Source organism: Xenopus laevis, chromosome 2L (assembly GCF_017654675.1).
Source record: "Xenopus laevis strain J_2021 chromosome 2L, Xenopus_laevis_v10.1, whole genome shotgun sequence".
NCBI classification, from domain to species: Eukaryota; Metazoa; Chordata; class Amphibia; order Anura; family Pipidae; genus Xenopus; species Xenopus laevis.
The window spans coordinates 45,829,736-45,845,030 of record NC_054373.1 but is presented as its reverse complement, the minus strand read 5'-3'; the positions used below and the strand labels follow the sequence as shown (position 1 = coordinate 45,845,030).

Below are 15,295 nucleotides of genomic sequence, written 5' to 3'. Positions count from 1 at the left end.
AAAAAGGACCGGGAGGTCCGAAACGTTGCTGTGCCAGATGTAAAGTGCTATAAAGGCGGTTTTATCACTATCAGGGAGTGCTGCAAATTACTATTGCATATTGTCACTTTCCCAGGTGCCCTCAGTCATATGACTTGTGCTCTGATAAACTTCAATCACTCTTTACTGCTGCACTGCAAGTTGTAGTGATATCACCCTCTCCCCCCCAGCAGGGGGTGACAATCCCTTTAAGTGGGTGTGGGCAAAATATCAGAACTTCCTCTTTGCATGTGCTATAAAACTATACATTTTATATAATACTCGAATGCAGTGTAGTTGGACATCTCTTCAGTCACAACCCTGAACACAGAGAACCACTGGCGTTCAGGTGGTTGCTCAGAATAGCACAACATTTCAGTGTGGCATTAATTCTGATTTCCTTCGTAGGGTCAAGCTGGGAAAGTTATCAGACTTTCTTACTACATCTTTTTACACTCATCTAAGTTTCCTGGACTCTGACTGTGATGGAAGGCTTTTTGATGATCTAGATGAAGAATGTTACAGTCCAGTCAATGACTATGAAGTAGAATTATTTCCAACAAATGAGTGTGAGACAGGTAATTATACAAAATCCAGAGATTTCAGGCAACTTTCCTTAGAAGTTGAGTTGATTTTATCTATTATCTATCTATCTATTATCTATCTATCTATCTATCTATCTATCTATCTCTCTATCTCTCTATCTCTCTATCTATCTATCTATCTATCTATCTATCTATCTATCTATCTATCTATCTATCTATCTATCTACAGTATCTATCTATCATCAGGTAATTATACAAAATCCAGAGATTTCAGGCAACTTTCCTTAGAAGTTGAGTTGATTTTATCTATTATCTATCTATATATTATCTATCTATCTATCTATCTATCTATCTATCTATCTATCTATCTATCTATCTATCTACAGTATCTATCTATCTATCTATCTATCTATCTATCTATCTATCTATCTATCTATCTATCTATCTATCTATCTATCTATCTATCTATCTATCTATCTATCTATCTACAGTATCTATCTATCATCTATCTATCTATTATCTATCTATCTATTATCTATCTATCTATCTATCTGTCAGGGAGCCGGGAGCCCCCTCTGGGGAGTAGTCCGGATCTAGGAGGAAGCCCCTCAGGAGGGATCAGGGTCGTGGTATCCAGGGGTAAGGCAAGAGAATAATCAAAGTCCAAGCACAGGTCAAAAGACAGGCGGAATACAAACAAAGTCCAGGGCCAGGCAGGGGATCAATGGCAGGCAGAGTATCAGCGAAGTCCAGGTCCAGGCAAGGGGTCAAAACGAGGAATCAGGCAGATATAAGCAGGGGAAACAGCAAGGGAACCCAGGAATCTCTCAGGGAACAGGATCCTATTTCCGGGCGCCATCTTGGCGTCTCAGGCGTCCTTTTATGTTTGAATTTGGCGCCCTTGCGCCAGCGTCAGCGCGCCTGCGACCGTCGCGCCGCGCTGACGTCACGGCGCCGGCGTCGGAACCCACGTGGGTTGCCTGGGCGCCGCCATCTTGGATTCTTCGCCGCCGGGAGCGGACGCGACTCCTCGCGCTCCCGGCGGTCTTGACAGTACCCCCCCCTCACGGGGGGCCTCAGGACCACCGGGACTTGGTTTCTGGGGAAACTTGGAGTGGAAGTCTCTTACCAAACGAGGAGCATGCACATCACGGTGTCCCTCCCAAGAGCATTCTTCGGGACCAAAGCCCTTCCAATGGATGAGGTACTGAAGGGACCCTCTGGAGATTCTGGAATCAAGGATTCTCTCCACCTCGAATTCTTGTTGACCCTCCACAGAGACAGCAGGAGGAGGAGATTGGACACCAGAGACGGTGGGCTTCACCAGGGAGACGTGGAACACGTTGGGGATTCTCATCTCTGGTGGGAGTTGAAGTCTGATGGCTACAGGGTTAATTATCTCCAAGATGGGGAACGGACCCAGGAACTTCGGACCCAACTTGGGAGATGGCACTTTCAAGCGAATATTCCTGGAAGAGAGCCAGACACTATCACCCACCTTGTAGGGAGGAGAGGGCCTTCTACGGCGATCCGCGAAAGTCTTGTGGACTAGAGCACACTTCTCCAGATTAGACTTGGTTGCAGCCCAAATAGCAAGCATATGGGCTGTCAGATCATCTGCAGCCGGGACGTCCGACAACACGAAGTCCTGAGGAAAGGCTTGAGGGTGCTGTCCATACACCACCATAAATGGAGACCTTCCTGTGGAGGAATGACATGCATTATTATGAGCAAACTCCGCCCACGGGAGGAGGTCAGACCAATCGTCCTGGCAAAGAGACACGTGGTTCCTCAGGAACTGTTCTAAGGCTTGGTTCACACGTTCAGCTGCCCCATTCGTCTGCGGGTGGTAGGCAGACGAAAATTTAAGTGTTATTCCCAAGTCTTTACATAGAGAACGCCAGAACTTGGCGGTAAACTGGGTGCCTCTGTCGGAGACGATCTCCACCGGGAAACCATGCAGGCGGAAGATGTACTTAATAAAGAGTTGGGATAATTCCACCGCAGAGGGTAACTTCTTCAAAGGGATGAAATGGGCCATTTTGCTGAAGCGGTCAATGACAACCCAGATCACAGTATTCCCACCGGAGGGAGGAAGTTCGACAATAAAGTCCATAGAGAGGTGCGTCCACGGACGAGAGGGAACCGGCAAAGGCTGTAACAACCCGCTGGGCGGGAATGGCTAGGCTTAGAAGTGGCACAGACATTACAAGCAGCCACAAAGTCCTTTACATCCTTGCGGATATCAGGCCACCAGACTAGGCGCCTCAAGAGTTCAAGGGTCTTGGCCGGACCAGGATGTCCAGCTTGTCTGGAGCAGTGGGTTTGTTGCAGGATGGCCAGGCGAAGTTCTGGAGGGACGAAGGCCATGCCAATCGGAGTATCTTGAGGAGCCGAGGACTGCCCAGCCAGAATCTGGTCGGCAAATTGGGGATACAGAGAGGCAATGATCTTGACTGGTGGAATGATTGGTTCCTGCCTCTCAGGGTCACGGTCCACCGGAGTGAAGCTACGAGACAAGGCATCGGCTTTCAGATTCTTGGAACCTGGGCGATAAGTCAAAACAAAGTTAAAACGGGAAAAGAAAAGGGCCCACCTGGCTTGTCTGGGATTTAGCCTCTTGAGGGACTGTATAAACTCCAGATTCTTGTGATCTGTGAAAATCTGGACAGGAATTTCAGAGCCCTCCAGGAGGTGACGCCATTCTTCAAGGGCAAGCTTGACTGCTAAGAGTTCTCGATTTCCGACATCATAGTTCTGCTCTGCGGATGAGAACTTCTTGGAGAAAAACGCACAGGGGTGCAATTTTCCATCAGTGGAGTGTCTCTGAGACAGGATAGCTCCGGCTCCGACTTCAGAAGCATCAACTTCGATGCAGAAGGGTAGTGCAGGATTGGGATGTCGGAGAACAGGAGCGGACGTGAAGGCCTCTTTCAAGGACTGAAAGGCTTCTATGGCGGATGGAGGCCACAGGCTGGGTTTACCCCCTTTCCGGATGAGGGCCAGGATAGGTGCAATGCGGGAAGAGAACCCCCGGATGAACTGTCGATAATAATTAGCAAATCCGATGAATCTCTGGATTGCCTTGGTACTCAGTGGGAGAGGCCACTCCTGGATGGCCGACACTTTCACGGGGTCCATCTCAAATCCCTCTGGAGAGATAATGTATCCTAGGAAGGGGATCTTGGATACCTCGAAGACACACTTCTCCAACTTGGCGAAGAGAGAGTTCTTCCTCAGACGAGAGAGTACCTCCTTCACCTGGGAGCGATGACTTTCAAGGTCCTTGGAAAAGATCAGGATGTCGTCCAAGTATACGACTACGAACCTTCCTAGGAGATCTCGGAACACATCATTAACAAACTCCTGGAAGACGGCAGGGGCATTGCATAGGCCGAAGGGCATAACAAGATATTCATAGTGCCCATCCCGAGTGTTGAATGCCGTCTTCCATTCGTCACCCTCCCGGATGCGAATGAGGTTGTAGGCCCCCCGGAGATCCAACTTGGAGAAAATCTTTGCCCCTTTCAGCTGGTCAAAGAGCTCGGCAATCAAGGGCAGGGGGTACCTGTTTTTCACGGTGATCTTATTCAGACCCCGATAGTCTATACAAGGCCGAAGGCCTCCGTCCTTCTTCTCCACGAAGAAGAACCCAGCCCCTGCAGGAGAGGTAGAAGGGCGGATAAACCCCCGCTGGAGATTTTCTTGGATGTACTCCTTCATAGCGGTAGTCTCTGCAGGAGAGAGAGGGTAGGTGCGCCCTCTGGGGGGCATAGCTCCTGGCAGAAGTTCAACTGGACAGTCGTAGGAGCGATGTGGGGGAAGGAACTCTGCAGACTTTTTACAAAACACATCAGAAAATCCCTGGTAAGTGGAGGGCAAAGTCTTTAGTTCCGCAGTGGAGACATTCACCTTCTCGAGGGGTTTTGGCGGAAGGCAATGTTGCAGGCAAAATAAACTCCAACGAGAGATCTGCCCAGTGGACCAGTCTATGGTGGGGTTATGCAGACGTAACCACGGAAGACCCAATATTACTGGAGTAGAAGGGCAGGGAATGATGAAGAAAGAAAGTTTTTCTTGATGCAGCGCCCCAACTTGTACAGATAGTTCCGCCGTGAACATTGTGACGAATTCAAACTCCAGAGGTTTGTCATCTATGGCGGTAATTCGCAGGGGTGAAGACAATGGAAGCAGGGGAATCTTCATGCGTTCGGCAAAGAAGGCGTCCATGAAATTGCCATCCGCTCCGGAGTCGAGGAAGGCCCTTTCGAAGATAGATTTATTTGCCAGGTGAATCTGCAAAGGAAGGAGAAGTCTGCGTGAATTTTCTTGATACTTCTCCTGAGGCCCTCGAGTGATGCCCCCTACATGAGAAACCTGAGACATACCTCGGGGTACAAAACTCTTGGCTTTGGCAGGACAGGCGTTGGCAAAATGGGAATGCCCACCACAGTACAAACAGAGACCTGCCATACGTCTTCGGAGTCTTTCCTGCTCGGAGAGGCGAGCCTTTCCTACTTGCATAGGTTCCTCCAGGGGAGACGTGGACACATGAGTCACAGGGACAGCGGGTGCTTGCTGTCAGGGAGCCGGGAGCCCCCTCTGGGGAGTAGTCCGGATCTAGGAGGAAGCCCCTCAGGAGGGATCAGGATCGTGGTATCCAGGGATAAAACAGAAAGGGTAATCGAGTTCAGGCAACAGGTCACAAGGCAGGCAGAATATAATCAAAGTCCAAAGTCCAGGCAGGGGGTCAATGGCAGGCAGAGTATCAGCGAAGTCCAGGTCCAGGCAAGGGGTCACAACAAGGAATCAGGCAGATATAAGCAGGGAAAACAGCAAGGGAACCCAGGAAACACTCAGGGAACAGAATCCTATTTTCGGGCGCCATCTTGGCGTCTCAGGCGTCCTTTTATATTTGAATTTGGCGCCCTTGCGCCAGCGTCAGCGCGCCTGCGACCGTCGCGCCGCGCTGACGTCACGGCGCCGGCGTCGGAACCCACGTGGGTTGACTGGGCGCCGCCATCTTGGATTCTTCGCCGCCGGGAGCGGACGCGACTCCTCGCGCTCCCGGCGGTCTTGACAGTACCCCCCCCCCCTCACGGGGGGCCTCAGGACCACCGGGACTTGGTTTCTGGGGAAACTTGGAGTGGAAGTCTCTTACCAAACGAGGAGCATGCACATCACGATGTCCCTCCCAAGAGCATTCTTCGGGGCCAAAGCCCTTCCAATGGATGAGGTACTGAAGGGACCCTCTGGAGATTCTGGAATCAAGGATTCTCTCCACCTCGAATTCTTGTTGACCCTCCACAGAGACAGCAGGAGGAGGAGATTGGACACCAGAGAAACGGTTGGAGACGGTGGGCTTCACCAGGGAGACGTGGAACACGTTGGGGATTCTCATCTCTGGTGGGAGTTGAAGTCTGATGGCTACAGGGTTAATTATCTCCAAGATGGGGAACGGACCCAGGAACTTCGGACCCAACTTGGGAGATGGCACCTTCAAGCGAATATTCCTGGAAGAGAGCCAGACATTATCACCCACCTTGTAGGGAGGAGAGGGCCTTCTACGGCGATCCGCGAAAGTCTTGTGGACTAGAGCACACTTCTCCAGATTAGACTTGGTTGCAGCCCAAATAGCAAGCATATGGGCTGTCAGATCATCTGCAGCCGGGACGTCCGACAACACGAAGTCCAGAGGAAAGGCTTGAGGGTGCTGTCCATACACCACCATAAATGGAGACCTTCCTGTGGAGGAATGACATGCATTATTATGAGCAAACTCCGCCCACGGGAGGAGGTCAGACCAATCGTCCTGGCAAAGAGACACGTGGTTCCTCAGGAACTGTTCTAAGGCTTGGTTCACACGTTCAGCTGCCCCATTCGTCTGCGGGTGGTAGGCAGATGAAAATTTAAGTGTTATTCCCAAGTCTTTACATAGAGAACGCCAGAACTTGGCGGTAAACTGGGTGCCTCTGTCGGAGACGATCTCCACCGGGAAACCATGCAGGCGGAAGATGTACTTAATAAAGAGTTGGGATAATTCCACCGCAGAGGGTAACTTCTTCAAAGGGATGAAATGGGCCATTTTGCTGAAGCGGTCAATGACAACCCAGATCACAGTATTCCCACCGGAGGGAGGAAGTTCGACAATAAAGTCCATAGAGAGGTGCGTCCACGGACGAGAGGGAACCGGCAAAGGCTGTAACAACCCGCTGGGGCGGGAATGGCTAGGCTTAGAAGTGGCACAGACATTACAAGCAGCCACAAAGTCCTTTACATCCTTGCGGATATCAGGCCACCAGACTAGGCGCCTCAAGAGTTCAAGGGTCTTGGCCGGACCAGGATGTCCAGCTTGTCTGGAGCAGTGGGTTTGTTGCAGGATGGCCAGGCGAAGTTCTGGAGGGACGAAGGCCATGCCAATCGGAGTATCTTGAGGAGCCGAGGACTGCCCAGCCAGAATCTGGTCGGCAAATTGGGGATACAGAGAGGCAATGATCTTGACTGGTGGAATGATTGGTTCCTGCCTCTCAGGGTCACGGTCCACCGGAGTGAAGCTACGAGACAAGGCATCGGCTTTCAGATTCTTGGAACCTGGGCGATAAGTCAAGACAAAGTTAAAACGGGAAAAGAAAAGGGCCCACCTGGCTTGTCTGGGATTTAGCCTCTTGAGGGACTGTATAAACTCCAGATTCTTGTGATCTGTGAAAATCTGGACAGGAATTTCAGAGCCCTCCAGGAGGTGACGCCATTCTTCAAGGGCAAGCTTGACTGCTAAGAGTTCTCGATTTCCGACATCATAGTTCTGCTCTGCGGATGAGAACTTCTTGGAGAAAAACGCACAGGGGTGCAATTTTCCATCAGTGGAGTGTCTCTGAGACAGGATAGCTCCGGCTCCGACTTCAGAAGCATCAACTTCGATGCAGAAGGGTAGTGCAGGATTGGGATGTCGGAGAACAGGAGCGGACGTGAAGGCCTCTTTCAAGGACTGAAAGGCTTCTATGGCGGATTGAGGCCACAGGCTGGGTTTACCCCCTTTCCGGATGAGGGCCAGGATAGGTGCAATGCGGGAAGAGAACCCCCGGATGAACTGTCGATAATAATTAGCAAATCCGATGAACCTCTGGATTGCCTTGGTACTCAGTGGGAGAGGCCACTCCTGGATGGCCGACACTTTCACGGGGTCCATCTCAAATCCCTCAGGAGAGATAATGTATCCTAGGAAGGGGATCTTGGATACCTCGAAGACACACTTCTCCAACTTGGCGAAGAGAGAGTTCTTCCTCAGACGAGAGAGTACCTCCTTCACCTGGGAGCGATGACTTTCAAGGTCCTTGGAAAAGATCAGGATGTCGTCCAAGTATACGACTACGAACCTTCCTAGGAGATCTCGGAACACATCATTAACAAACTCCTGGAAGACGGCAGGGGCATTGCATAGGCCGAAGGGCATAACGAGATATTCATAGTGCCCATCCCGAGTGTTGAATGCCGTCTTCCATTCGTCACCCTCCCGGATGCGAATGAGGTTGTAGGCCCCCCGGAGATCCAACTTGGAGAAAATCTTTGCCCCTTTCAGCTGGTCAAAGAGCTCGGCAATCAGGGGCAGGGGGTACCTGTTCTTCATGGTGATCTTATTCAGACCCCGATAGTCTATACAAGGCCGAAGGCCTCCGTCCTTCTTCTCCACAAAGAAGAACCCAGCCCCTGCAGGAGAGGTAGAAGGGCGGATAAACCCCCGCTGGAGATTTTCTTGGATGTACTCCTTCATAGCGGTAGTCTCTGCAGGAGAGAGAGGGTAGGTGCGCCCTCTGGGGGGCATAGCTCCTGGCAGGAGTTCAACCGGACAATCGTAGGAGCGATGTGGGGGAAGGAACTCTGCCGACTTTTTACAAAACACATCGGAAAATCCCTTGTAAGTGGAGGGCAAAGTCTTTAATTCCGCAGAGGAGACATTCACCTTCTCGAGGGGTTTTGGCGGAAGGCAATGTTGCAGGCAAAATAAACTCCAACGAGAGATCTGCCCAGTGGACCAGTCTATGGTGGGGTTATGCAGACGTAACCACGGAAGACCCAATATTACTGGAGTAGAAGGACAGGGGATGATGAAGAATGAAAGTTTTTCTTGATGCAGCGCCCCAACTTGTACAGATAGTTCCGCCGTGAACTTTGTGACGAATTCAAACTCCAGGGGTTTGTCATCTATGGCGGTAATTCGCAGGGGTGAAGACAATGGAAGCAGGGGAATCTTCATGCGTTCGGCAAAAAGGCATCCATGAAATTGCCATCCGCTCCGGAGTCGAGGAAGGCCCTTTCGAAGATAGACTTACTTGCCAGGTGAATCTGCAAAGGAAGGAGAAGTCTGCGTGAATTTTCTTGATACTTCTCCTGAGGACCTCGAGTGATGCCCCCTACATGAGAAACCTGAGACATACCTCGGGGTACAAAACTCTTGGCTTTGGCAGGACAGGCGTTGGCAAAATGGGAATGCCCACCACAGTATAAACAGAGACCTGCCATACGTCTTCGGAGTCTTTCCTGCTCGGAGAGGCGAGTCTGTCCTACTTGCATAGGTTCCTCCAAGGGAGACGTCGACACATGAGTCACAGGAACAGCGGGTGTTTGCAGAATCGGCCTTTGAAAGCGAGGGGCCAACAAGGGAGAAAATCGTCTGCTGCGCTCTCTCTCCACCTGGTGATCTCTGAGACGAGTGTCCACTTTAATGGATAGAGCGATCAGCCCTTCCAGGGTGTCAGGAGTCTCTCTGGAGACGAGATCATCTTTGATGCGGATGGATAGGCCTTGGTAGTATACAGCCTTGTAAGCGTCATCACACCAGGAAGTCTCCGCCATCAGTGTTCGGAAGTCTATAGCATACTCATTGACACTGCGGCTTCCCTGCCGGAGCTGCAAGAGACGGGCAGGGGCGTTCGTAACCCGACCTGGAGCATCAAAGACTATACGAAAAGCTTGGAGAAAGTCTTTAACATCAAAAGTCAGCGGGGAATTCTTCTCCCCAAAGAGACGTTGCCCACTCCAGTGGCTTTGCCTTCCAATCGAGACATCACATACCCCACCTTGGAACGCTCACTTGGAAACTGTGTGGGTTGAAACTCAAATTGAATTTGGCATTGTGTGGCAAACCCCCTGCAGGCTTGTGGGTCCCCACTGAAGCGAGGGGGAGGTGGAATGCGAGGCTAACCTGTCGGGTAGCTTGCGTTCGTAGGGGCTGCCGCCATGGGGGGATCTTCAGTAGGTGGAGCAGTGGAAGGCTCAGAAGGCACTTGAGCTAGCAGGATATCGAGTGCTTGCCCAATGCGAACCTGCTGGTTTTCATAGTCCTCCATGCGGGATGCCAGTCCGCGGAGCGCTCGTCCGACATGAGGTGTGGCTTCCTCAGAAGGATCCATGGCCCGAAAATAATGTCAGGGAGCCGGGAGCCCCCTCTGGGGAGTAGTCCGGATCTAGGAGGAAGCCCCTCAGGAGGGATCAGGATCGTGGTATCCAGGGATAAAACAGAAAGGGTAATCGAGTTCAGGCAACAGGTCACAAGGCAGGCAGAATATAATCAAAGTCCAAAGTCCAGGCAGGGGGTCAATGGCAGGCAGAGTATCAGCGAAGTCCAGGTCCAGGCAAGGGGTCACAACAAGGAATCAGGCAGATATAAGCAGGGAAAACAGCAAGGGAACCCAGGAAACACTCAGGGAACAGAATCCTATTTTCGGGCGCCATCTTGGCGTCTCAGGCGTCCTTTTATATTTGAATTTGGCGCCCTTGTGCCAGCGTCAGCGCGCCTGCGACCGTCGCGCCGCGCTGACGTTACGGCGCTGGCGTCGGAACCCACGTGGGTTGACTGGGCGCCGCCATCTTGGATTCTTCGCCGCCGGGAGCGGACGCGACTCCTCGCGCTCCCGGCGGTCTTGACACTTGCAGAATCGGCCTTTGAAAGCGAGGGGCCAACACGGGAGAAAATCGTCTGCTGCGCTCTCTCTCCACCTGGTGTTCTCTGAGACGGGTGTCAACCTTAATGGATAGAGCGATCAGCCCTTCCAGGGTGTCAGGAGTCTCTCTGGAGACGAGATCATCTTTGATGCGGATGGATAGGCCTTGGTAGTATACGGCCTTGTAAGCGTCATCACACCAGGAAGTCTCCGCCATCAGAGTTCGGAAGTCTATAGCGTACTCATTGACACTGCGGCTTCCCTGCCGGAGCTGCAAGAGACGGGCAGGGGCGTTCGTAACCCGACCTGGAGCATCAAAGACTATGCGAAAAGCTTGGAGAAAGTCTTTAACATCATAAGTCACCGGGGAATTCTTCTCCCAAAGAGACGTTGCCCACTCCAGTGGCTTGCCTTCCAATCGAGACATCACATACCCCACCTTGGAACGCTCACTTGGAAACTGTGTGGGTTGGAACTCAAATTGAATTTGGCATTGTGTGGCAAATCCCCTGCAGGCTTGTGGGTCCCCACTGAAGCGAGGGGGAGGTGGAATGCGAGGCTCACCTGTCGGGTAGCTTGCGTTCGTAGAGGCTGCCGCCATGGGGGGATCTCCAGTAGGTGGAGCAGCGGAGGGCGCAGAAGGCACTTGAGCTAGCAGGACATCGAGTGCTTGCCCAATGCGAACCTGCTGGTTTTCGTAGTCCTCCATGCGGGATGCCAGTCCGCGGAGCGCTCGTCCGACATGAGGTGTGGCTTCCTCAGAAGGATCCATGGCCCGAAAATAATGTCAGGGAGCCGGGAGCCCCCTCTGGGGAGTAGTCCGGATCTAGGAGGAAGCCCCTCAGGAGGGATCAGGGTCGTGGTATCCAGGGGTAAGGCAAGAGAATAATCAAAGTCCAAGCACAGGTCAAAAGACAGGCGGAATACAAACAAAGTCCAGGGCCAGGCAGGGGATCAATGGCAGGCAGAGTATCAGCGAAGTCCAGGTCCAGGCAAGTGGTCAAAACGAGGAATCAGGCAGATATAAGCAGGGGAAACAGCAAGGGAACCCAGGAATCTCTCAGGGAACAGGATCCTATTTTCGGGCGCCATCTTGGCGTCTCAGGCGTCCTTTTATGTTTGAATTTGGCGCCCTTGCGCCAGCGTCAGCGCGCCTGCGACCGTCGCGCCGCGCTGACGTGCCAGCGTCGGAACCCACGTGGGTTGCCTGGGCGCCGCCATCTTGGATTCTTCGCCGCCGGGAGCGGACGCGACTCCTCGCGCTCCCGGCGGTCTTGACACTATCTATCTATCTATCTATCTATCTATCTATCTATCTATCTATCTATCTATCTATCTATCTATCTAGCTATCATATATCTATCCGTCTAGCTATCATACAGTATTTGTAACTGACATCATTTGTATGTCTAATTTAACATTTTTGTAACTAATACTAGTTGCTTGGGGAAGGTGTAACATTCACAGTGCTTTTTATATGGGATTTTTTAGCAGGCATAATGAAAGCAACATCTCATATCTGTTTTGGTTAATTTATTTCAGAGGAAATTCAGGATGAGCTTGATCAGTATATCATTCAACTGCAGCAAAGCATGGCATCTACATCTTACCTACCTCCAATTTCCAGTCACTCAGACGCATACAATGCCTTCAGCACACTCCATTCCACCCGGGATATTCTCTCTATAATGGCTAAATCAAAAGGCCTGGAGGTACCAAGTAAGTATAACAGAACACTGAAATCCAGTAACCCATTCAAAGGGGTTGCTAACCGTTAAGTTAACTTTTAGTATATTATAGAACTGCCTATTCTTAGCAACTTTGCAATTTGTCTTCATTGGTCTTCGTTTTTAATTTCAATTTTTTTTTTATAGTTTCTGAATTTTTTGCCTTCTGCTTCTTTCCTGCTTTCATATGAAGGTCACTGATCCTGGCAGCCAAAAAAACTATGGTTCTGTGAGGTTAAATTTAATTGTTGTTAATTTTTTAATTACCTTTCTATTCAATCCTTTTCCAGTCTCTTCAAACCACTGCCTGGTTTCTAGTGTAAACTGGACCTAAACAAACCAGATAGCTGTTCATATTCCAAATTGGAGAGATGATAAAAATGTGCTTAATAATTAAAAAAAAAGAAAAAACATTAAAAAATGAAGACCAATTGTCTAAGAATATCACTGTCTACATCATACTAAAAGTTAGGTTAAGGGGATCTACCTTTTAAAATTATTACGGTGGCGGCTCCCCTGTGTTATCCGACCAATCAGTGAAGATACCATTGTAGGGGCCATGCACTCTATGGTTATGATTATATTGTTCTGCTTGTCTGGGCTGACAGCCTAAACATTTGGAAAAGCATAATGTAAAGAGGAGCGGCCTCATATTTTATACACATTGCAATGGCAAAAGTGGCAGATGACATTTTCAAGCCAGCTTATCAGTGAAGCGACCATCATCCATCTTACTTTGATATTGGTTGGGATTGCCGGGCCAGCTTACACATCTTATGAAACTTTGTACTTTTATTTTATCAGTACACGGATGGTCAGTTGAGTTTGTATTTCAGTATTTTGCAACATATTTTTATTATTTGACTATGAAGTATAATTATTTTGCAACATATTTTCATTATTTGATGCTAAAATTATTGGTAAATGTTTAAAGGCATACTGCCAAGAAATAACATAAATAATGCTGTTGCTTTTTGCCACACAATAGATATGATTTTCATTAAATAATGGTTTTCTGGCCAAAACCTACCCCATGTGGACAGTCGGAGATGGAAAGTATTTTTTTTTACTGCCTACATAGAGCAGTAGGGGGGGACACATGGACTGATGAGAAAATGCTGTGTGAGATATTAGCCTAAAAAGGAAATAAAACAATGCTTACTAGGGGTTAAATAAAAGTGTTAGGAAGGTGGAGTCATTTTTTGGTTATGCTGATCCACGCAATATACAGTACATAAAATAAAATAGGGGTTGGTACATACTGAGTAGTAATTATTATTTAATAACATGCATTTATAAAAAGCCAATGTATTTTGCAGCATTGTACAATAAGTGGGTGTATACATTAAACATACACAAACAGATAACCAATATAAGAGGTAAATAGGGACCTGATCCGTTTCTTGTGTCGTGTAAATTTCAAACGTGACCAGTAGAGTTCTGGATTATCCCAATCCTGCTTGGATATCTCGAAAGTTAGTGCTTGTGGGTTGCATGGTACTGTAGGTCTCTGGAAGAAGGCAGATATTTTGTTCAGATTATGTTATACAGAATTGTGATGTCATACAAAATAGTATATGATCTCTTCCGTTTTAAAGGGCCCTAAAAATCTCTCGGAGGAGTTCATCTTCTACTTGCTCTGCCCAAAATATGATCTCCTTAAACAATTAACTTCTGTCTCTCTGCATTCTAAGAACATAAGGTTTCATCACAAATGTATAGTTGTGATACAAATAATTGGCAGCTGTATCGGTATATTTACCATTATTATAACTATTCAATGTGCCTTTGTTTCAGATTCCTCCTTATTTCTTCCTGCTAAAAATTTAAGTGCTCACCGGAGATCTTTAAATCTGTTAGAGGTTCCCCAGCCATTCAAACACCAGGTAATGTAGGAAAATGAGATCTGCATGGCCTTAGGTCATAGGCCTTAGGCCCATTGAGTTCAACCCTTCAATGTATCTTAAAATGCTTTGTAGGGCTATACAATTTAACCCACTGTTCTTCAAGTGAGTGATCTAGACCAAATTCATAGAATGCATGCTATTCACTTGACTGGAATGCTCAAAATAGGTTTACAGTAATAATAGGGGGACTTAATTGTGTTAATACATCTAGGCTACATAGCAGGCTACATAGCGCCATATTCAAATAAGAGAGACTGTAGTGCAAAGGGTCCAGGGTTCCACATTAAGATTAAATCAGGCTTATATTATGGTGGCAGATATAAGTTTCAAACCAAAGAGCATGTCCTTAACAAGGATAATTAAAGTTTGTAGTGCTTCTTTTCTAAGCCTGGCCATAACATACTGTAGAATTGGTCTATAAAGGGATTAAATCTAACATAGGCTGGCACTGGTCTGGACCAAAAAATTTAAGATTTAAGTAGTTGGTTGTTTTTAAACGATCATAGTTTATTTTAAATTGTTAACTAATCATAAAGATAGCTTTACACGTTTTATGCCATCCAATAGCACAATCAAAGTCTAAACAGCGGCACTACATACAAACTATTTAAAAGAGAACTAAACCCTTATAATGAATGTGGCTACAAATGCCATATTTTATATACTGAACTTATTGCACCAGTCTAAAGTTTCAGCTTCTCAATGGCAGCAATGATCCAGGACTTCAAAGTTGGGGGTAACCATTTTGGAAAGTGTCTGCGACACTCACATGCTCAGTGGGCTCTGAGCAGCTGGCCGAATCCTTTTGCCCAGCCGAACCGAATCCAAATCCTAATTTGCATATGCAAATTAGGGGTGGAGTGGGCAATTGTGTGACTTTTTCTCAGAAAACAAGGAAGTAAAAAATAGTTTCCCCTTCCCACCGCTAATTTGCATATGCAAATTATGGTTCAGATTCGGTTCGGTATTCGGCCAAATCTTTAGCAAAGGATTCGGGGGTTCGGCTGAATCCAAAATAGTGGATTCGGTGCATCCCTAGTTGAGAAGCTAAGCTTAAAGGTTGTTGCAAATTATCAAGCTGAAAATGAGGCTTGTCTGTGATAGAAGCTGATGCTACAGGGCTGATTGTTAAATTCTGATGTTAGTTGCACTGGTTTTCT

General features: G+C 48.4%; 1 protein-coding gene across 3 annotated transcripts in view; it reads left to right on the top strand.

The window, feature by feature from the left end:
* LOC108708020 (phosphorylase b kinase regulatory subunit alpha, liver isoform) overlaps nucleotides 1-15,295 on the top strand; it is a 68,888-nt gene that overhangs the window by 29,691 nt on the left and 23,902 nt on the right. For all 3 annotated transcript variants that reach the window (XM_041581816.1, XM_018246269.2, XM_018246270.2), the window contains exons 19-21: nucleotides 427-596; nucleotides 12,044-12,220; nucleotides 14,026-14,114. In XM_041581816.1, coding sequence (XP_041437750.1) covers nucleotides 427-596; nucleotides 12,044-12,220; nucleotides 14,026-14,114 — 436 coding nt within the window. The remainder of the gene's footprint in view (nucleotides 1-426; nucleotides 597-12,043; nucleotides 12,221-14,025; nucleotides 14,115-15,295) is intronic.